Source organism: Engystomops pustulosus, chromosome 1 (genome assembly GCF_040894005.1).
Source record: "Engystomops pustulosus chromosome 1, aEngPut4.maternal, whole genome shotgun sequence".
Taxonomy (NCBI): Eukaryota; Metazoa; Chordata; class Amphibia; order Anura; family Leptodactylidae; genus Engystomops; species Engystomops pustulosus.
This window is the reverse complement of record NC_092411.1, coordinates 22,757,827-22,782,356: the sequence shown is the minus strand read 5'-3', so window position 1 is coordinate 22,782,356 and position 24,530 is coordinate 22,757,827. Positions and strand designations below refer to the sequence as shown.

The following is a 24,530-nucleotide window of genomic DNA, read 5'->3' as shown; positions in this document are numbered from 1 at the left end:
ATGTAGATACCTCCTCTAAGGGGAGGGGGACAAGTCTGGGGCCTGGGTCTGAAATCTTTGTGCAGAGAGTATGCAAGAATTTAAGATACTTAAATGCCACACATGGAAGAGAGCAAAATTCAATTCGGCTTGTGTATAGCGCACATCCTCTGCTGCCATGTCCATAGAGGAAGGAGCGGTGCGCCTCCAATATGGTCTCCTCCAGGGGAGATTAAAACCTACACCTCCGACATAAAAGCCAAGCCCTGACACCATGACTAGAGATGAATACAGGAGGTTGTGTGTTACAGGTGAAGTCTTGACCTCTCCTGTGTATGTGACCCTGGCAGGTGGGGTGTGCGGCAGCACGGTGACCCGCCAGTGCCCTGAGGCGAGCAGCGAGGCACGGCTTTCATCAGCAGCTACATGACCTTCTGTGAAGGAGTCAGCGATACGTCCCTTGCGGCTGCTGATAGAGAAACGCCAACAACGGCAGCCAACACAGGAGCGTAATCACTCGGCTCCGATATCTGCTCGGCTCCAACCACAAAGACGTGATCAGCCGTCCCCGAGCAAAGTGGGGGGAGAGGAGAGCCATTAGCGGGTCCAAAAAGCGGACATTCTGATTATATACCTGAATATACATTATGATGGAGTCTGTGGTACAAGCATTACCAGAACCTGTCAGCAGGCGCGACTGTGCAGACAGCAGGCGGTGCGATGTATTTTCACTTGAGACTGTCATATATGGATGGATTTATATTCCAGGATTGTAGCTTTTCAAAGTGCACTTGGGGGCGTGTCCTCACACTGCTCTGCTCTGTACTCTCTGCAGCCAGTGTCTGATATTTTCAATGTAGAGATTTGTAATTATACCTTTGTGTGTGTTGTTAGTAACAGCAGGACTGTGACATATGGATTTATATTCCAGGACTGTAGTTCACTGGAGGTGTATCCTCACACTGCTGTGCTCGTAACTGAATTGACCTCCTCCACAGGCCCCTTACCCCTCTGCAAGTAATACTACATGTAGCTTGCTTCCGGCTGGATACTACATACTACAGTCCTCATTTAGAGAAGCTCTCTAGAGCCCAAAGAGTGCAGAGCACAGCAGTGTTAGGACACATTTGGAGAATCTACAATCCTGAAATATAAATCATATATATATATAAATCATATATATATATATATATATATATACACATACATACACACACACTACATATATGTACAGGAGGACAGGAAGATAGTCCTGCCCTCAGAGGATTGGTGACAATGGTAATCCAGTCTAGACAATGCCCTGTGAGCGAAAAACATCAGCAGCAGCTACAAAGATCTCTCTGCTGGTGATTATATATAATCACAGTCCTGCTGCTACTTACAACATACACAAAGTTGCGATTACACATCACTCCCGGGAGTATACACTGGCTGTAGTCTTCATGGTCACACCTGCTGATAGGTCCCCTATAAGTTGTGTATAGTAAGGGGTTTGTGGCATCCTACGTGATTCCCGGCACTTTATACACCACCAATCTCTGTAGAGAAGTGTCTGTAGTGGAATCAGAACATGTTAAAGGGATTCTAACGGGTCAGGAAAAGATGGGAACACAAGATACATATGGGAATGTGAGGGGGGCAGTACTCACAGGGATCATCCAGTTTGCCAGATCTCCATACTTAGACACCTGCATGGCGCCCAGCATCGTCAGATTCACATGTCCCCTGTGGGAAAAATGGAAAAACGAACGTCAAATCTACCAAGACCTTCATGACCTCAACTCTGCCCCTTCCTCCCCAGCACAAGAACAACAACTTATACACACACAATGTAACAGAAAAGCAGCTCTCAATGTATGTGGAACAAGCCTTAAAAGCACAATCTGTGCAAACCCCATTCAGATGAATAGAACAGCTGGAGAGATTACAAACCTCCCCCACCAAATACAGCAGGGGTATATTCACACTGTACACAAAATACAGAAATTGGTGACTTACCCTCTAATCATGGCAAAGGATTCATCACTGGAGAAAAACGCTGCTCCTGGAAGGACTGTGACTGTCTCTTTACCTAACAGGAAAGGAAGAATTTAGTTTATTACTTATTCTGTACAGATTTCATTTCCTATACTCACTATTCTACTGGTGGTGCAATCACTGTGTACACACATGACATTACTTATCCTGTACTGATCCTGAGTTACATCCTGTATTATACTCCATACCTGCACTCACTATTCTGCTGGTGCAGTCACTGTGTACATACATGACATTACTTATCCTGTACTGATCCTGAGTTACATCCTGTATTACACCCCAGAGCTGCACTCGCTATTCTGCTGCTGGTGCAGTCACTGTGTACATACATGACATTACTTATCCTGTACTGATCCTGAGTTACATCCTGTATTATACTCCAGAGCTGCACTCACTATTCTGCTGCTGGTGCAGTCACTGTGTACATACATGACATTACTTATCCTGTACTGATCCTGAGTTACATCCTGTATTATACTCCAGAGCTGCACTCACTATTCTGCTGCTGGTGCAGTCACTGTGTACATACATGACATTACTTATCCTGTACTGATCCCGAGTTACATCCTGTATTATACTCCAGGGCTACACTCACTATTCTGCTGCTGGTGCAGTCACTGTGTACATACATGACATTACTTATCCTGTACTGATCCTGAGTTACATCCTGTATTATACTCCATACCTGCACTCACTATTCTGCTGGTGCAGTCACTGTACATACATGACATTACTTATCCTGTACTGATCCAGAGTTACATCCTGTATTATACTCCAGAGCTGCACTCACTATTCTGCTGCTGGTGCAGTCACTGTGTACATACATGACATTACTTATCCTGTACTGATCCTGAGTTACATCCTGTATTATACCCCAGAGCTGCACTCACTATTCTGCTGGTGGTGCAGTCACTGTGTACATACATGACATTACTTATCCTGTACTGATCCTGAGTTACATCCTGTATTATACTCCAGAGCTGCACTCACTATTCTGCTGGTGGTGCAGTCACTGTGTACATACATGACATTACTTATCCTGTGTTTTACTCTAGATCAGTGGTTCTTAACCAGGGTTCTATCGACCCCAGGGGTTCAGTGGAGCCTCCGTAGGTCAAGGCACACACATATTGGATTTATCAATAAAGAACGGTTCGGTGAATGTGCATATGAAACTGGTGGGTTCGGTACCTCAAACAAGGTTAAGAACCACTGCTCCACATAAGTTTAGATGCTGAAACATCTGTACCTGCATTGATGAGATCTGCATCCACTTCGGCTTCTGTGGGGTATGGGCCCTGAAGGAAACATAAGTGCAGACTATTCAGGACATACATTGTCAGTTTTGTCTCCTAAACATTTCTCTCCTATCTGTATGGTAGCAGATTGCCAGGAACTCCTGTTATCTGCAGAATGTATATAGCTGCTGGATATATTGGAGACTTGCCCAGTGTTAGGTAATAAATGTCATCATAATCTATAGACGTACCAGGCCCAGGACGCCGTTCTCGCTCTGGAGGTGCACGGTGATGTCCTTCTTTATGAAGTTACTGGCCAGCATGGGAATACCGATCCCCAGATTAGCTGGAATGCGTGTGTTAAGGTGGAATACATTAATATTTCATTAGAGCCACTACACAAGATATAGCAGAACTGGAAAGAGACCCAACCCAGGGGGAAGCTACATACAACATATCTAAATCTACATGTCTTAATGGGGGTGGCCACTAATCCCAACCATTAAGTATTACACCCCAATAGGTTCAACCATATTAAACATACTTTGTGAAAGTTTGGAAAGCATGGGTCACATGGCCCCAGGGCAGCAAAGGGGGACCTCAATAGCTTACTACATACTATATATACAGCCACCACTAGGGGGAGCTCAGGAGATTACTACATACTGTATACACAGCCACCACTAGGGGGAGCTCAGGAGATTACTACATACTGTATACACAGCCACCACTAGGGGGAGCTCAGGAGATTACTACATACTGTATATACAGCCACCACTAGGGGGAGCTCAGGAGATTACTACATACTGTATATACAGCCACCACTAGGGGGAGCTCAGGAGATTACTACATACTGTATATACAGCCACCACTAGGAGGAGCTCAGGAGATTACTATATACTGTATATACACCACCACTAGGAGGAGCTCAGGAGATTACTACATACTGTATATACAGCCACCACTAGGGGGAGCTCAGGAGATTACTACATACTGTATATACAGCCACCACTAGGGGGAGCTCAGGAGATGCAAAAACGCATGCGTTTAAAAACGCACTTTGTGACCGCAACCTAACAATCGAAGTCAATTGAAGGGGGTAAAATTGAGAAAATTGAAGTCAATCTAGGGGGTAAACCAATACAGAAAGTAGAGACAAGCCTCGCAGAGGATGCCCCTAAATATAAAGGATACCATACATCCCATCCTGGAACTCCAGGGCTGCTCGCCTAATGATCCGCTCCCTCACCAGGTCTGAGTCCTTCTTTGGTTTGGGCTTGGAGTTTTCTTCCTTTCTTAGTGTCAGCCTCTAATGAAGACACAATGGTGTTAGCGGATGTCACCATATACAGCAGTAGAGAAGACATCGTGATCAAGATCCAAATTAATGAATGGTGGTCATTGGGATGAGATGTCGCCCACTCAAGAAGTGGGATCACACTAGAGACTACGAGAAGATGAGAAGACAAGTGACAGGACAAAAAATAATGAGCTCCTCCACAATGATCAGAGACCACCATCAACCCAGACATAGAGCCGACCCATCACATGTAACGAGGAGGCCATCACAACGCTGGGTGGACCATCAAACCTCGATCCTATAATGAGAGGGGATCAAGCAGGAGACCCTCACAACACAAGAACGTACCTCAATCCTTTTCTTATAGCTCTCGCCCTTAATGATCCGATCCACGTAAATGCTGGGAATGTGGATGTCTTCCGGGGCAAAGCTTCCCGTATCCACAATCTCCTCCACCTGCAAACACCAGATATGAGGCATGAGCCAAGGAGATGAAAGATACATTAACCCCCGGGCCCATCCTGATACATACATAAAGGGGAGCAGAAGTGATGAGACTGCAGGAATCACTACATGAAGACTCTGCCCATTCAAAAGGTATAGGAGCCACATAGAAAGAAAGAGAAAGACCCCAAAATCTACAGATTATGCATTACTTACATGGCCAGGGTCCTACAAGGCAGTGTCATATGGTGTCAAAATCCTCCTCCCTGTTCAATGACCTCTATATAGATAACACTGACCCATCATTACATCACTACTGACAATAGATGATGTCACAGCTTATCTCCTCCCTGTACAATGACCTCTATATAGATAGCACTGACCCATCATTACATCACTACTGACAATAGATGATGTCACAGCTTATCTCCTCCCCCCTCCCTGTACATTGACCTCTATATAGATAACACTGACCCATCATTACATCACTACTGACAATAGATGATGTCACAGCTTATCTCCTCCTCCTCCCTGTACAATGACCTCTATATAGATAACACTGACCCCTCATTACATCACTACTGACAACAGAGGTCGCACTAACATTTTTCCAGAAGGGTAATAATACTCCTCTCACAATTTTTGAGGAGTATTTTTAGCCGAAGAGGAGTATGACATTTTCAGGAATACAAATTAATAGCTCCTAGGCGTATATAGTGTTTAAGGAAACCTACCAGTTAGAATGGCAGGGGTAAGCTGTAAGTACAGAGCACCAGCTCAGGGTGAGCTGGTGCCGGTACTTACTTTCGTTAGTGTTATAAACCGCGGTATTAAACTTTAGAGCAGGAGAGGCTTTGGCGCTGCGTGCGCACGATGTGCGTGCGCACATAGGAAATAGCAGAGATGCCGCACGCGCATGGTTGCGCGCAGCGCCGAAGCCTCTCCTGCTCTAAAGTTTAAAAAGGGTTAAAACCGCGATACCACGGTTTATAACACTACCGAAAGTAAGTACCGGCACCAGCTCACCCTGAGCTGGTGCTCGGTACTTACAGCTTACCCCTGCCATTCTAAGTGGTAGGTTTCCTTTAATAGATGGATTTCTTGTATAAATCGACATCAACCCCAGTTTTCTGTGACTATATAGCCAATTGAGACAAATCTAGTAATTTTAAATTGTGCATTAAATAAAGGAAAACAATCTTTTTTCGTCTCCTGAGAAATTTCAACCTATATGGCGAATAGGGCTGATCTACCAAATTCCCTAGCCCCCCCCTCCCCTCCAGATGAGATGGGCTAGCGCACCTGAATTTTTATTTAATTTATATTTGGGTGGTTGGTGGGGCAAAAGTTTTTAATTTTTTTTCTTTTATAATTAATTTATATCTATATCAGTGCACAGTATGGCGGGTGTATATCAGTGCACAGTATGGCGGGTGTATATCAGTGTACAGTATGGCGGGTGTATATCTATATTAGTGCACAGTATGGCGGGTGTATATCAGTGTACAGTATGGCGGGTGTATATCAGTGTACAGTATGGCGGGTGTATATCAGTGTACAGTATGGTGGGTGTATATCTATATTAGTGCACAGTATGGCAGGTGTATATCTATATTAGTGTACAGTATGGTGGGTGTATATCTATATTAGTACACAGTATATCTATGGTGTATATCAGTGTACAGTATGGTGGGTGTATATATTTTATTGAACAGTATGGTGGATTTCTATAACCATAATGCACATATCAGTACAGTTATACACACGTCCAAACCGGGTTCCCGGTGTCCGGCCCGCAGCACAGTATGGGGTTGATCTTATCCTCCGGGAATACAAATCTGAAGTCGTAGCTGAAGTAGAACATTCCCTGCGCTATCCTTCTGCACCTGCCGGCTGGAAAGGTGCACTACGTGTGCCCATACTATTCCCCAGGACGACCTCGCTGCCCTCGCCGCCCGTGGAGCGATGAAGCCCTGCAGAGCATGCAGCCGAGCCGGAGCACGAGCAGCTCCAGCACCGCCGACCACCAGCACATCCCTGGCCGGACACTTCTGCGGTCCATCTTGCCCGCGTACCTCCTCTCCTGCTCGGAGCTGCATCACTGCACCATCCACAGCTCCATGGGGTCTGAGGCCATACGCCCCAGGTTGAGGCCGCCGAAGATGCCGGACAGGGAGAGCAGCACAGCGAGGATCACGCCCCGCAGATGATTCCCCCCCCCGCGCGGAGCGGCAGCGGCAGCTTTTTCTGCTCCCGCAACCGCAAGTCCGGTCCCATGTGCAGTACACAATAGGTGATAATTGACAAGCGTATTTTTACGCTTAGCTTTTATTTTGGGGAGTAATAGCGCCCAATAATGCGTCTATGACGCTTGGTGAGGCGTTAATGCGACCTCTGACTGACAATAGATGTCACAGGTCTATAAATCGATTCTTCACCTTCCCTTTAACTAAAGCAACTGAAAAGTTTCTGATCCTGAAAATAGAATAATGAAAACTTCCTTAATCATCATCTTGTTCAAGTCTTGTGCAAGGAAGATATAAAAACCTCATCGCAGAGGAGATTTACACAGAATCAGACAGTCGCAGAGGAGGCTCAGGAGTTACAGCCGCTCGGCTTACACCGTACAGTCTCCACGTTTTCAGGACTGATCCTCAGACCTCACCAGACATGACGTGTGTTCATCTATAGATATCGGTAAATACTTTCGGTAAAGGAAACAACCCTATATTTTTTTTTTTTTTTTTAACTCCCAGATTCAGGCCTTTAGTACAAAACCATTTAGTTTTAAATTGCTCCATTGCAGAAAAAAGAAAAAATTAATTAAGAAATCCAGTGTTACTGTGTATTCAGCTCCGATGCAGTTTGCATGCTTCAATGGCAACAGACTACAACCCGCCGTCTACACCATTCAGACCTGCTGTATACATGATAGAATGAAGCAGAATTTGTAGTCTGTTACCATGGAAACGCATGTTGGAGGAATAAAATGTAATAAAATTAAGAACACATATATAGTGGGGTATTCCCACTAATACATGAAAGACACCCTCACTTAGAGGAGTTCACGGAGCCCGGCGCATGCAGGCCATTCTCCATTCAAGTGTATGGGTGTTCCAAAAATAGCAAAACCAATAGTCTACAGACAACTCTGCACTCCAGACTAGAGGTGGGAACGGCATGTATAATGTACCAGTGTATAGGTAATAAATGCTATACATGGGAAAACACTTAAAAGAACATTTAACCTTTAAATGATTGTTACAAAACAAATGATCTTCATATATGTGATACTTGTCACTAGCTGTATTGTGAAATAAAGGTGACGGATCGCGCTCCCCGATGATGTCCCACTAGCACCGATCGTGGGTGTTACCGGTAAGTCTTTGCGGCAATATGCAGCAAAGACTTACCGGCTATGGAGAGGGCTCAGCTCATGAGCCATCTCCATGCACCCGCGACCGACCCGTGACGTGCATTTTCGTCAAAGGTCGTGAAAGGGTTAAAGCACATCCCAGCAAATAATTCATATTGGTTTGTGTAAAGAAAAGTTTCCAATATACTTTCTACATCAATTCTTAATGTTTTTTTTCTAAATCTCTGCTTGCTGTCATCCAACAGGAGACTTCATTCTTTACTTCCTGTAGATAAACACCGGTCCATGGTCATGTGATGTCACACAGGTGCACGGCTCAGAGCTGTGTGATACTAACGAGCTGCGACACCTTGACAAAGACCTACGCGGGAGAAATGTGCATTAGTGTGGCCGCCGGGCAGTGTGTCCTCACTCTTACTTCCTTTTCTGGACATTTGTGTACTTGTTGGGTATTGGTGTTACATTAGCCAAGTGATGGCGAACCTTTTAGCGGCCGGGTGCCCAAACTGAACCCAAAACCCCCCTTATTTATCACGAGGTGCCAACTAAAAATTAAAGCAGTAACTTATTGCTCCCTGTTCAACAACTTTCAATTATATTGGCCTCCTGAGAACAGCAACACAGCAGAAAGATGGAAAATTTACATCACTTCTTTCCAGTGTCCCTCTGTACACAGAGAATCGTGGGGCCAGCAGGAGGTCCTCCAAAGACAATTCGGCCCTGTCTACTCATTCTCCCTCTTCCTACAGTCCCAAGTAGCGAAGGAGGTATCAAAATATAACTGAAAGCAGCATTTTTTAAGTTGCATGGAACTGCAGGAAGATTCTTTGAGTCCTGTCTGGTGTGCTGGGGCGATGGACCAGGTGCCCACAGAAAGGGCTCCGAGTGCCGCCTCTGGCACCTGTGCCATAGGTTCGCCATCACTGCATTACCCGTTACCTTGATATACTACACTTTTCTCTGCTTTATGGTATGCAATCACTTAGATAACAGACAGACCAGGCAGTGTGTCCATTTCAATGTTCCTCCTCCTGATTCCATTGTTTGCATATATTTTTAAGGGATTCTATTAAATAAAGAAACATTTTACATAACTATCCTGTTGTGGGCCACGTTTCCCTGTCTTTTGGTTGTGTTGGTTATGTAATTTACTGTAGTCCTTACTATTTAGCAGTTTATGTCATGTGACCAAGGCGATGTCATCTAAGGTCCTTTACCCTTGCAAAATTTATGAAATTATGCTAATGAGTCAGAAGAGCTCTACAGGGGGTTTCAGTACTGCAGGTACACAAGTTGTTACAATGAACAGAGCAGGAAGTCATGTTTTGCTCATTGTAACAGCCTGTCTATCTGCAGCAGTGAGGGGCTCTGGTAATGCCCCCAGAGCCCTTCTGGGTCATTAGCATAATTAAAAAGTTGATTTTAGAAGGAAGGAAGACATAATTAACAGTCACAGCTCCTGGATCTATGAGTAAGTGTCACTGGTTTATCATGATGAATTTTGATGGTGGATTTTCTTCAATCCTATTGCAGGCTGGGCATCGGGGAGAGGCTACCGCTGCAGCCGGTTCCTAAACAGCAAGACAAGACAGTGACAAGGAGGAATTCGGTCGGTTCCTGCTGCAGCCAGTTGTCTTCCAGCCACACACACGACAATGAGAAAGAATTGTATTATGAGACACCAGGGACCCCTCGCACCAGGTGTAATAGAACCTCAACACAATGCAAACAGGACAATCTGTAGCATCGTGCAGATATTAGAGAATAAAGAATCACCAGAATACAGATGAACAAAGGAGGAAAGTCAAACACTATTGGGTTCATTATACAGAGATAATGGAAGGCACCGGAGTAGACTATGGAGTGTTGCCAGGCAACAGTAACTACTGGGTCTCAATCACTCCATCACACAGGGCACCAGCAGCAGGTATGTCCGTCGCTGACCCCTCACCCTCCCATCACTATGGAAGAATTCCAGGAATCTAAGCATGTGAAACCAGACGCCTGGTGGACAACGAGTTGTAGTTCTGCAGACGTCATTAGACACTAGATGCTTTATTCCAGTGTAGGCCTCTAATTACAAAAAGATCAACCCTTAAAGGGGTTAAACATATTTAGAACAAAAAAAATTAAAGGGGGATTCCAGGAATAAACATGATTCACATTCAAATGGGTCATTAACATATAAGTTAATATGTAATAAGTTGTTATTCAAAATGTTGCTCCCCATAGAGAAATAATGTGGACATATACTGTAACCAGGTCATTTATTTTCTCCCTGTGGAGGAGATAAAGGAGAGAAGATGGCTGCTGATCACATGACCTGCACCCGCCTGGGCAGGTCATGTGATCATCACTAAGTTTGGTTGTAGTCGGTTGGTTGCAGTGCGTCCAGTATGGCCGGTGTTGTGGCGAGACGTCATCTCAGTGACATAATGTGCAGTGATGGCAGTTACACATCATTACTATGGTAATGGAGCAAGACAGCCTGTTACATCATCACTGGGAGGAGTGCATAAGAGGGAGGAGCTGAGAACTGAGGCATCATGGGAGTTGTAGTATTCTAGGGCGGCCATCTTGGAAAGATCTCTGCCTACTTTAGAAAGCCCCTAAAATGTTGTGAATCAAAAAAGCAAACTATGTAAAAAACTCTTGCCCAGTGTTTAGCTGCTGGCAGAGGTTTTACCTCTCTAATAGCAGCCCCCGGGACAAGAGAATTCTTCCAGGCAGGACCTGGCTATACCACACTGAGCATGCGCAGCAAGTGTAACATAATACAGCTGTATTGCACGGTTTAGATCAATGAGAGATTGAACATGGGATCACAGGATCGCTTGTTCAGGCCAAGCTTTAAGCAGAAATAAAGTTTAATTAAAGTTTTTTAATAAAATTAAATAAACTAAAAGCCCCCTAAACACCATTTCCTATATACAGTACAAACCCCCCCCCCCCTCACAAAATAACAAAAAAACCTCCAGATATTTGATATCACCGTGTCCGTAACATTCTGTACAAAGTAGTCAAAGTGTAAGTCAAAAAATGCCTCTATATAAAAATGCGATAAAATGGTACCACTGAAAAGAACAACGCTACATGTAAAAAATTAACCCTAAACCAGCTCTGTTAAGCGAAAAATACTAAAAAGTTATCAATCTCTGAGAAGATGGTGATCCTAAAACAAATGAGATTTTCTCTAGATTAGGATTTCTTCAGTAAAATTGTAAAAATATATATATATAAAAAATAAAGATAACTGTACCATGGAAATACAGCCCAAAAAATAAAAAAGATCTAGAATTGAGGATTTTCTTTTCTCCACACATTCAAGAGTTAATAACATTTCATCAATAAGCTAAAGACTCACTAAAATAAGCTATTTTTAAAGTGCATCTAATCTTGCAGATAATAAGCCCTTATATGTTCATAATACCCCAAAAAAATAAAGATTGTATAGTCATTAAAAAGTGACAATGCAAATTTGGTGCAGCTTCCCTTCATTACCCTGGCGTGTGCCCATTCAGCAGGTTACCACAACATTGGTATTTGGTACTTTATCCACTGTGAATGTGTACATTTAAAAAAACAAAAAAAAAACATTCATTTAGCCCCAAAAAATGTAAATTTCAAAATAATTTTAACAAATTATTATATGCGATTTCCCCTTTATATACAAACAGAACAATGTTTGTGCTGCTCGTCCTTTTCTTTCCAAAGTTCTGGCATTTTCTGTTCTGAAAGTGACAAAAATCTTTCTCACTAGAGGTGAAGTGGGCGGAGACTAATATCTGTCAGTCTATGCCAGTGGTGGCGAACCTGTGGCACTCAGAGCCCTTTCTGTGGGCACCCAGGCCTTCACCCCAACACAGAGTTTGCCAGATAAGACTTTCTCCTGTGATTCAGTACAGCCCAGAAAGTGCGCTGTTTTAAAGCGACACCTTTGGCTGCCAGGACTACAGGTGGAGTGAGAATTTGTGGATAGAGATTGATTGTCATTGGAGCTCCTGCTCTGGGTCCCCTGTTTCTACCTCTTCAGGGGACTCCAGAGGGAAGCTACAATCCAAATTATTCCATCATCTTTCTATTGTATTGGTGAATTCAGGAGACCAATACGATCAAAACCTGTGATACAGCAAACAGCAATAAGTTACTGCTTAAATTGTCATGATGGCACTTTGCGACATATAAATGGGTATTGCTTGTAGCTTGGGCACGCTGTCTCCAAAAGGTTCGCCATCACTGGTCTATGCTGAGGCCAGTTAGCTAGCCCACAGATACTATGATCCATTGTGTTCTCTCTCAAAGTAATTTAGCATTAAAGGGGTATTCTTGCCTGGACATTCACATTCAGTCTGATAAATCTGTCATATATAAACATTTCTTCAATTGGATGTTATTAAAAAAAAATGTTCCTGTGTGAAGATTATTTCTCATAAATGTAGTAATTTTGTCCCTTAGAAACGAGATAGCTTCCTCGGATACGACCACCTCTGCTGGAGGGATTACACAAAAGAAACAAAAAGTTTTTGTATATGAAATGTCCGGGAGTTACTGCAGGTCCTACAGCCGTCCTGTGGTAATGATTGCTGAATCCAGGTGGTCCGGCAGGACTCTATAGCGCATGTCTGGCCACCACTGCCAGAGTGTGACGTGGTCGTATCCGAGGAAGCTATCTGGTTTCTAAGGGACAACATGGCAACATTTTAATAACATCCAATTGAAGAAATGTTTATATATGGAAGATTAGTGAAACTGAATGTGAATGCCCAGACTAGAATACCCCTTTAAATCCATTTAGTTTCCCACAAGTAAAGCCAATAAACACTGCAGAGAGCACATACAGGATGTATATGGTGACAGCCGGGGGACATGTAATAAGTGGTAGAAATCATAAGTAAACCAGTTACATGAAGTCTATGCCTGTGCTGTGTGCGCATTAAGGGTTAATAGCTTATCTGCACAGTGCAAAAAGTCCTAATGACAAGGTGGGGGAAAGGCTGCAGCATGAGGTGCAGAGAGAGAGATAGAGAAAGGTCTGTAGAATCACAGACTGGGATGGAAGGAACTAATAGGGAACAGTGAGGATCTTGTACTTCATACTGTGCAAGAAACATCTGTACCCACAGTCTTGAACACATCCAGCTCTACTACATACACAGAGAGAGCTCTATCACATGACCTCCTCCCTGTGAGCAGGGAGAGCAGCCCCTCCCAGGAGTTCATAGAGTTTGTTTATACTACGGACTCCAGGTCTCATTAGCACATGGAGAGGAAGCAGTTATTGCAGCACTGAGGTAATCTGAGGGGGATAGCAAAGAAACTGCTGCATATAGGCAACAGCGGAAAAAAAAACCATTTACAGTTACTCTTTAACTCCTGTTAAACAATTAAAGGGTTAACAAACTTCATAAAAGTTGTTTTGCTGAAGTTGCGGTATAATTTATGGGATTTTTAGTATCGCACCTAGTTCTAAGCCTCAGTAATTTTGAGTAGAAAATTTTGAATTTCAAAAATTTCAATAAATAAATGCCAAAAATACCACCAAAATTTTTCAACTAACATAAAGTACAATGGGTCACAAGAAAAGAATCTTACAAACAACCTTAAAATCCCCAAGATATGTTGAAGCGTTCCAAAGTTATAACCACTTATATTGACAAGGGCAGATTTGAGAAAATGCGCCGCGTCAGGAAGGTGAAAAGTGGTTTTGGCGGTAAGGGGTTAAATATTTCTGCAATATGATTTCTAAACATAAATGACCCCATTTCTGGATCATACTCACTTATGGCGCCCCCTGCTGTTATGACATAAATACTGCAATCACAACTGTAAGCAAATAAAATATTCTTCGATCCACATTTAACCAATTTTTAAGGACCAAAGGATGTGGCACTTATCCCAGTGGACACATTTAGAGATATAGTTGGCCAAGCTGTAAAACATTAGACCGCTTTTTAACCCATTCAAAACCAGGCACTTTTAAATTTTTGCATTTCTGTTTTTCCCTCCCCTCCATATCTTTGTTTTTCCATTTATAGAGCCAAGCGAGCGCTTGTGATCTGCAGGGAAAATTGACCTTAACATTTAGGAAATTGTGTGTGGAAATGATGGGGACTATTGAAATTGTTATATATATTTTTTTCATATTTTCAGGTCACCTAAGGGTGTTTGAACCCTTGTGGTCTGATCCCTACCATCGAAATCCATCCTGATAAACCAGGGACATTACTCATAGATCCAGGCACCGTGACTGTAGTAATATTCTTATATTTGTTATCCATGGCCTCCTTCTATAATCAACTTAGAAACTATGCTAACGAGCTAGGACGACTCTGGGGGACTATACCAGAACCCCTCCATGCTGTAGCTTCACAGGCTGTTACACTTCCCCCTCCCACTGTGTGCTAAAACATCCTGTTCTGCCATGAGATTACTTCAGGCAGAGGGAGGATAGGGTGCGAGACAGTGTAACAGCCTGTGAAGCCGCATCATCGCAGAATATTGTAAACATACTGGGAAGCCACTGTATAAGGCACCCAACAGGTTAACTGCCCTGGATGGTTTAACCCGTGGAAAGTTGTCCACACAAATATCTGCACCTAATCCTGACTGTGAGCATGTACTCGCATGTCAAACTTGGGGAACCTCCTGCACCTACCTCCACCACTGTCACTTTGGCTGCTTTGCACATTGGCTGGTTGAAGTTTCTTGCAGTTTTCCTGTTGAAAAATAAAGAAAAAAAACTTGATTTACGTGAAAACATAAGCAAACTGTGACTGTACTTGTGTAGCAGAGCCCAGCAATCAGTGCAACTTTCCATTGTACCAGCTTCATTCAGTAGCTGTACTGACAGTCTTACTGCACTCTGCATCTCCATAGACTATCCCTGTGTAGAATACATCCAGAATCTTCATTTTATGCTACATGATCAGCTTATACCAGACACAGCAGGGCAGAGTTTCCTTCATTCAGCCCCACAAAGTCAGGCACCTCCAAATGCACTGCACAAGGGTGTATAGTCGTGACTATAGCCAGTTATGCATGTACAGCAGGCAGGGGGAAGGGATTTATAGTCCAACTTCAATGTATTCCAAGGTTCACTCATTAGTATCTGTGCTAAATTCTGTGTCAGGCTTTTACAATAAGCTTCTGACCTGAATACAACGTTCCCGGCGCGATCCGCTTTCCAGGCCTTCACCAGGGCGAAGTCTCCAGTGATGGAGTTCTCCATGACAAACTGGCGGCCATTGAATTCTTTGACCTTAAAAAAAAAAAAGGGTGTCCGATCATTACAAGGCTGTGTGTGTAATAATTATAATAATTCTTCATTTATATAAGGCACACAGATTATGCAGCGCTGCACAGAACTTGCCAAATCGGTCCCGGTCTCCAATGGGGCTCACAATCTAATCAACCTACCAGTATGTTTTGGAGTGTGGGAGGAAACCGGAGGACCCAGAGGAAACCCACACAAACACGGAGAGAACATACAAACTCTTTGCAGATGTTGACCCTGGAACTTGCGCTCCAAGGCTGTAATGCTAACCACTAAGCCACCATGTTTATCATACAAATACCTAGAACATGTCATTAGGACCCGGATACACGTGGCTGCTCTTCATTCCCTCTTCCCCTGTTGTACTCTTAGGTTTCCAAGAATAAGTAACAAAGAAGAGTGACAGGATCAGACTACATAGGGCTCCTATGTAGTCTGTTACCATGGAGAATGGTAAGAAATTGGTAGCTACATTATGCAATACGCAGCATTTGTCCAGGGTAATATCTGCATGGATTATAAAGTGATATTCTGTCTCGTTCTATACAATATTAGAAAGTTGTACAACTTTCCATGTCACTTTCTATATCACATTATCTTCCAGATCTCCACTTGCTGTCAACGAATGGGAAACCTTCATGGCTTCCTTCATCCCAGTTGACAGCTCGTACATCACGGTAACTGGAGGAATCCCACAATATAGAGGATACAAGTCCTGTGCACACGCTGGCTAGTAACCCCTTGTGCTGCAGAGGAACAGTAGCCACAAACTTCATAAAGATAATCTTATAATCCACAGAGAATGAAGTGCAAGATGAGTGGCATTAGATGCAGGATTCATGGTGATAAGAAAGCCTAAAGAGGTGACATTATATACTGAACATTTCTATAGAATCTTATAGGACGCACACAGAAAATCTTGTCTGCTGCTACGGCGCCACCCAGTGGAAAAGAGATGCAACATTCTGGCAATCAGAACATGCACAAAAAGGGCTGCAACGTATTTTGCTGCAGCAAAGCATAACATGTGGTTTCCGATTGTAACGTGAAAAGACAGCTCTGTACAATCACCACTGCGAAAATTTAAAACAGGGGCTTTCAAGGTACATTCACACGTTCAGTTTTTCAGATGCAGTTTTTAAAGCCAAAAGCAGGTGTGGATCATAGTGAGAACGTAACATTGAAAGAAGTTGCTCTCCCTTTTTTTTGTTCACTCCACTTCTGGTTTGGACATGAAAAAAATTGAACGTGTGAATGCACAATAGGACTGCACTTATCTGACCTCCGCAAAAGAAAAACTGCATAGATATGTGGGCTAGGAATATTCAGTATTGGAGGATAACAACGTGATTGGTGAGGGTCCGACTGCTAGGAGACAGCGGGACCCCCACCAGTCATGGGGATCCCATAGTCACTAATGAATGGAGCTGCAGGAAGGGCATGCGCCCTGCCCTCAAACCAAGAGCTCCAGTACTACCCTTCAATTTTCAACAAGCGGTGAACATGTTCATCCTGCCACATCCCCCATTACGGAGAGAGGGACCCACGTTCTCCGGATTACTAAGGGTCCTGTTCTCACTATCAGTGGGGATCCCAGTGGGGACCCTCACCAATCACCTTGTTATACTTTTTCCTGTGGATAGGGGATAACTTCCTAACTGGGTACAACACCTTTAATATTGGTAGTCATTAACCCTGTGTTCTTTGTGCAGGGTAGAAATGCACAATCTACCGTGACCGTCTTCTGACTATGTTTCAGTCCTCCAGGACCTAGTTCATACAATCCCATTAGTGGTAAAGTAGGAAGCAGAGGTGAACATCCTCCGACACCTACTGAGGCTATATCAGAGTATAGTCACATACTAATTTCTACACCAGTCTGGTTTCACTTGTGTTGAAGAACATTAGGCATTGTGCGCTGGGATGTAATATGGGTTCACTAGTGGGGTAGAGGGTTGGATTTTGTATGGAGCATCCGAGGCTCCTCTCTCCATACATGGTGCATGTAAAGGCCTCTGGGTGCTGTAATGAAATGTGCTGTAATATTGTCATCCGACCTATAAGTTAGTCTTGGTAATAGATAGACTGGTAATTGCATAGGAGTCCGCAATGAAGCAGCAAACAGCCTTATCCTGTTAGCATCACCAGGAGGGAACAAACATCAGAGTTGTTCATGTTTTACGAGTCCTCTGGAAATACAGTAATAAAATTGAGGAACGTTGTATAGAGAGCGAGGCATAAATCCTCCGTACCTCCTTAGGTTTGCTGGCGATCGCTATTGTGCCATCTTTATTATATTTTATAGGCGCTCCTCCTTCCTGGATTAATGTGCCGTAACCCGTGGGTGTATAAAACGCTGGAATACCTGCGCCGCCGGCTCGTACCTTCTCCGCGAGGGTTCCCTGGGGGACCATAAAAAAAGACAATTTCTTCATGAGACATTTATTATTCGGTAACAAGAAAATCCTCCCCTATTAGACACAATGCACAATGCTGAGAAGTCACGGGCAGGGCTGTCAGATACAGATAACATATACCTGGACTGGACTCAGCGTCACAATGGACGCCCTTGTAGAGAAGGTCATGGGTCCCATATGCAGTTCTCTTCCCCCAGCACACATGTAGGACATAGGAATGTGGTTATACATGTCCCATGACCAACAGCTCCTGTTATTACCAGTGACAGATCTGCAGACACTGCTATATCTCACCATGCTATTGTATTTAGTAGTTTTCCCCCCTGCAGGCCCTATCTATAATTCTGGGGTCTCCCAGAGCTGGTGGCTGGAGACTAGCTGCTATCATGTCTTCCATACACTGCACATAGAAGGGAGAGGAGAACCCCATAACTTTCTTTGTCTCATTCGAAAGCATCGGCAGAATCATATATGACTTTATAGGGAAGTACTGACCTTTACGGATGGGAATAAAGCACTAGGGGTGAGATAGAAACTCATCTCCAGCAGCTATTGTCTGTGCCTGTGTCTCTTCTGTCAAATAGGACTTTATTTCCATAAGTTCTTGTCTACAAAGCACTTGGGCGAGATAGAAACGTCCTATTATCTCCTCTCTCTCTGCCCTCTGCATTAGCAGCATCATATAGAACAATATAGAAAACTGTTGACATGTACAGATGCGAATAAATGGGAATGTATCCATTCTCACACTTAGCTCCTGCTCACTCCTACTCTCCTTCGACTACTAACGTTCCTTGTATTCACTTGCACTACTGATTCATGCAAAGTTTGTTGAAAAGTTAGAGGGTTCAAACATGGGTAATGATTTTTGTAGAATATACAGTCAATCATAAATGTTGAGGGTCTCTATTTAACTAGAATAATAATCTTTCAGAACTTGCCAAAAATCGGTCCATGTCCACAATGGGGCTCACAATCTAATCAATCTACCAGTATGTTTTGGAGTGTGGGAGGAAACCGGAGGAAACCCACGCAAACACAGAGAGAACATACAAACTCTTTGCAGACGTTGACTGACACATTCAGCCCAATAACTGCATTTCAAATAAAGACAAGCGGATGTCTAATCCCAGTCTCCCCGTCTCGCTAATCCACGATAATTACAACAGCATAGAAAATATACAAAACTATAACCCAGTCTGTATCTCACCATCACAACCACTGGGATCAAACCCAGTTTACTAGTTACTAGGTCAGGAAGTAAAAATTGTATAACCACTGGCGTAGATCTGTACCAGTCTATAGTAGTCTGCAGTTTGGTAAAAGACCTCTGACTGCAGTAATCAGTGCATGTAGTCAGAGAGGGCGGGCAGCCATTGAAATATTGTAGCTGTATCTCAGTAATAGCAATGGATACCTATGCTACAGCGAAGAAACATCAACACCAGCAGTACAGCCTTGTACAGACCCATGAACTAGCAGTAGTTGCTGGGAGAGTGTCACATTTTGGATAAGAGTGAGGCGCAATTATGAGGCTCCACAAACTGGTTACCTGTATTATTTAAGCACATACAACTAACATATTACATTCAGGAGCAAAGGGGGAATACATACTCCTTTGTCTATGCTAGTTGCGGTTTTACTTGTGCCCCGTGTGTCAGTCATATCTGGATATATGGTTTGTAAATCCAGTAGCGGTATGTCTTTTACTATAACAGCATACACTGTATTGCTCCCACTATGGTTTCCCTAGCCTCTAAAATCCTCTCTTGTAAGCTCTATTAACATGAACAACAATAGTTTTGCCACATTAGTGTGTGTCCTCCTGGGTGTCAGGTCTGTACTGATGATATATCTGGCGCCTGAGAGCCGGGATCACCTGGGGGATGAGCTCCACTTCCAGCTCTCCTTGGAGATATTGTCTTTCAAACTCTGCATTCTCCCCAACATAGGAGGCCACCATGCGCTTGATCTGCTTGGTTTTCAGGAGTAAGCCCAGGCCAAAGTCATCAACTCTGAGGAAACAAAAAGCAAACAGTCAGGAGACCATCCAACGGACCAGAAGAGACATAATACCTAGAGATGCCAAACAAAAAGGAGGGTTATAGCTCAATCTCAGACACAAACCCTGCACCAATGAATATACAATGGTGGGTGGGGGGATATAAGGTGGGGGGCATCTTTGTCAGGGGTATATGGAAAGTTTACAAAAGCTGCTATGTAGAAACCCACCAAAAATGGGAGCCAGGTGAAAGAGAATTAAAAAAGCAATGACAAAGTGCAGCCCAGCGGCCATTTTATTGAAGACCACACACAGGGATATGGACTGTGAAGTCACTGGAACTGCCACACATTAAAAGGTGTTAACCAACTTTATTGCCAGAGTCATTTTTAGCAGGGGATATTCATCTCTGTATCAGAGAGACATTACAGACTTCCTAGATCTATATGACGGTATTTCACAATCCATTTCCACGTACCAGCCCCCTCCATAGTACAGATTCAGCACCTACCTGAACCCACTGTGACAGATCCAGCACCTCCCCCCTCCCATACAGATCCAGCACCTCCCCCCTCCCATACAGATCCAGCACCTTCCCCCTCCCATACAGATCCAGCACCTCCCCCCTCCCATACAGATCCAGCACCTCCCCCCTCCCATACAGATCCAGCACCTCCCCCCTCCCATACAGATCCAGCACCTCCCCCCTCCCATACAGATCCAGCACCTCCCCCCTCCCATACAGATCCAGCACCTCCCCCCTCCCATACAGATCCAGCACCTCCCCCCTCCCATACAGATCCAGCACCTCCCCCCTCCCATACAGATCCAGCACCTCCCTCCCCTCCCATACAGATCCAGCACCTCCCTCCCCTCCCATACAGATCCAGCACCTCCCTCCCCTCCCATACAGATCCAGCACCTCCCTCCCCTCCCATACAGATCCAGCACCTCCCTCCCCTCCCATACAGATCCAGCACCTCCCTCCCCTCCCATACAGATCCAGCACCTCCCTCCCCTCCCATACAGATCCAGCACCTCCCTCCCCTCCCATACAGATCCAGCACCTCCCTCCCCTCCCATACAGATCCAGCACCTCCCTCCCCTCCCATACAGATCCAGCACCTCCCTCCCCTCCCATACAGATCCAGCACCTCCCTCCCCTCCCATACAGATCCAGCACCTCCCTCCCCTCCCATACAGATCCAGCACCTCCCTCCCCTCCCATACAGATCCAGCACCTCCCTCCCCTCCCATACAGATCCAGCACCTCCCTCCCCTCCCATACAGATCCAGCACCTCCCTCCCCTCCCATACAGATCCAGCACCTCCCTCCCCTCCCATACAGATCCAGCACCTCCCTCCCCTCCCATACAGATCCAGCACCTCCCTCCCCTCCCATACAGATCCAGCACCTCCCTCCCCTCCCATACAGATCCAGCACCTCCCTCCCCTCCCATACAGATCCAGCACCTCCCTCCCCTCCCATACAGATCCAGCACCTCCCTCCCCTCCCATACAGATCCAGCACCTCCCTCCCCTCCCATACAGATCCAGCACCTCCCTCCCCTCCCATACAGATCCAGCACCTCCCTCCCCTCCCATACAGATCCAGCACCTCCCCCCTCCCATACAGATCCAGCTTCTCCCACCCCGCCTATACAGATCTAGCACCTACCCCACCCCTCCCCGTGCAGATCCAGCACCTCCCTCCAAATGTTAGGAGAGGAGGCAGTTGTCATGCACTTAAAGGAAACAGAAAACCCAGATAGAGATTATAATCTTATCTATATGACCCTCCAATAGTAGAGAGAATGGTGTCAGGGGGTCAGCGACTTTCCCCCGATCCATATACAGGACGCAGCTGCTGGACGACGGCCAAGAGAGACACAGGGTTTACACAGCAAACATCAGCCGTAAGCACACAGATTATACGTGTTATGGGGCGGAGGTTGTGGTCATCTGAAAATTTACAATTTTTGTGCAAATACAGAAAAAAGTAATGTCCCACAGACACAAGTGCTCTGCAATGTGAAAAGTTCCATATGTGCATTACATACATGTGACCTTATATTGTCTCTAACAGGTCACCTTTAACTGACCCTGGAGGGGTTAAACCAGCGACATTACTGGCACAACAAGGACCCGTCTACAAACCCCCCCCAATCCTTGGCACTGGATCTATATGCAGGTCACATGAGCCGCCTGGGCACGGACCTCCATCATGGAAAATGTAGGACCACCATAAATAGAAACAAGCCCCCTCACTCCCACCACCTACCTCTTAACCCATTTCCTGCCTGCTGACAGACAAAGCCGTGTAATAGCTGCATTGAGTACACATGCAGGAAAGATCATATAATAATTATATTTATACAGTTCTAGATCCAGTCTATTGCTACATATGTGAACAAAGGTTGTATCCTATAATACATATCCTGGTAGTAGGTACTGCTATACTACAGTCAGGAGCTGGTAGGAGCTTATTCATAAAGATAAGGAAACCTCATATACTACACGGGAAATCATTAGCGGATAGCGCACAGGCTGATAACAGCGAGCTATTACCCTCCACCCAGATACAGAGAAACACAAGGCAAGTTCTGGGAATGTACAGGACACGTCTATATATACATGTTGTACTGTACATAGGATAGGCGCTAGAAAAAGGTAAAATGTAACCAGAAGCTGCCAAGGGCAAGGAAGAATTCTCCAATCACTATGTGCAAAGGACAAGTTACCCACAGCATTAGTTTCAGAGCCATAAAGGGATCATATTAAACGGTCTTCCACTTACTAAACTCTCTTGATGCAGCAGCCAGGCTTGTCTCTGAGACCAAACGCTACACAGACGCCTCTAGTCTGTGCCAGTCACTGCACTGGCTGCCCATCTCCTGCCGAATACAGTTTGAAATCATAACCCTCATCCACAAAGTTCTGCATAATTCTGCACCTCCCTATCTCTCTTCTCAGTCTATCGCCCAACCCGAGTTCTTCCATCTGCCAGTGATATAAGATTAATCTCTACCTTAATTTGAACCTCTCATGCACGTCTCCAGGACTTCTCCCGAGCTGCACCAATTCTCTGGAATGCCCTTCCCCCAGATACAAGCTCCAAGCTTCTCTGCAGCCACTTTCACCTTGAACTTTGCATATAAGATGCGGCTGATGACTGGTTTAAGCAGCAGAATTTTTCAACATTATACAAGCTCTTATACCTCTTGTGTCACCCCCTCATAGACTGTAAGCTCTTGTGTCACCCCCTCATCCTCATAGACTGTAAGCTCTTGTGTCACCTCCTCATCCTCATAGACTGTAAGCTCCTGTGTCACCCCCTCATCCTCATAGACTGTAAGCTCGTGTGTCACCTCCTCATTTACTCCCACTCCATCTCACCCATCTGACCCAGAGCCGGATGATGTCAGCAGCCCCCGGGCAGATGGGTGGGAAGGACTGGTAGTAAATATAAGAATTTAGGCGTGCATAATTACTAGATGAAGGAGCGCCGGGCCACCCGTGTTATGTGTGGGCAAATTAGCATATTTTTAAGAGTTGTTTCTCTCCAGAATGCGGCTATTTAGAGCTGTTTGAAGATGTCGACTGTCACAACGTATATAAAGGTCCTCTCTGCACCGAGCTCGTGTAAATACGAGGTATAAAGCCGTACGGTAGTCGCAATGGGGTTAATCTGCCCATGTCCAAAAATTTAGAAGCTCATGTGGCACCCAATTATTTCTTAAATTTTGCAGATAAGACTTGTTTAGGGGCAGCAAAACTGTACAAGTATGACGCCCAACAACAGGCAAAATCCAAAACAATGACTTCAGACACTTTACAAAAATCCTAAAATCTATGAGAGTCTTCCATCAACATGAGCCCAAACACTATGGGGGATGTATCAGGGCTTGTACATCCGTTTTATGGCCTACAAGTCATGAAATATCACTTGTATGACCGTGTTCCATCACCGCGCCAGGAACTGGCCCAAATTACAAACACGCGCCAGAGCCACCGCATATATCCAACACGGGGGCCGATCATACAGATTTCCGATTCCCCTGTGCGCTTGTCCCTTACCTCGCACCCCTGTCCGTTTGTCACACCTCATTAAGACTTAATGTACAGGACGCATGGTAAATTATTAACCCCATATCATAGCACTGCTACTTTGTGTCAGGAGCACGGATCACTGCCGGACAGATGAAGCAGAGCCGGGTGTGTTGTTTGGATCACTGCATCTTGTGACAGGATATTGCATTGGTTCCTGATGTGATTTATTAAAAGACGGAAGAAATATAATATTCACCATATGGCGGTATTATAATCCACAAGTAATCAAGCCCTGAAGAGTACAAAATCAGCCCTGCTACATCTAGATACGACTAGATCTGTGTGGCAGGCATTACATAAGCCTTCTATGTGCTGCAGATTAGGCCAATACTGGGCGCTGTGCCCAGCATTTCC

The 24,530-nt window shown here is 44.7% G+C and overlaps 1 protein-coding gene across 1 annotated transcript in view; it reads right to left on the bottom strand.

Annotated features, from left to right (window-relative positions):
• The window catches only part of OXCT1 (3-oxoacid CoA-transferase 1), a 51,713-nt gene that overhangs the window by 23,658 nt on the left and 3,525 nt on the right, over positions 1 to 24,530 (bottom strand). Inside the window, exons 4-13 of the mRNA XM_072135516.1 lie at positions 19,944 to 20,079; positions 17,900 to 18,049; positions 15,526 to 15,632; positions 15,030 to 15,090; positions 4,903 to 5,010; positions 4,449 to 4,563; positions 3,506 to 3,600; positions 3,266 to 3,314; positions 1,978 to 2,050; positions 1,629 to 1,704 (exon numbers count right to left, since the gene is read on the bottom strand). Of these exons, the coding sequence (XP_071991617.1) occupies positions 1,629 to 1,704; positions 1,978 to 2,050; positions 3,266 to 3,314; positions 3,506 to 3,600; positions 4,449 to 4,563; positions 4,903 to 5,010; positions 15,030 to 15,090; positions 15,526 to 15,632; positions 17,900 to 18,049; positions 19,944 to 20,079 (970 nt within the window). The remainder of the gene's footprint in view (positions 1 to 1,628; positions 1,705 to 1,977; positions 2,051 to 3,265; positions 3,315 to 3,505; positions 3,601 to 4,448; positions 4,564 to 4,902; positions 5,011 to 15,029; positions 15,091 to 15,525; positions 15,633 to 17,899; positions 18,050 to 19,943; positions 20,080 to 24,530) is intronic.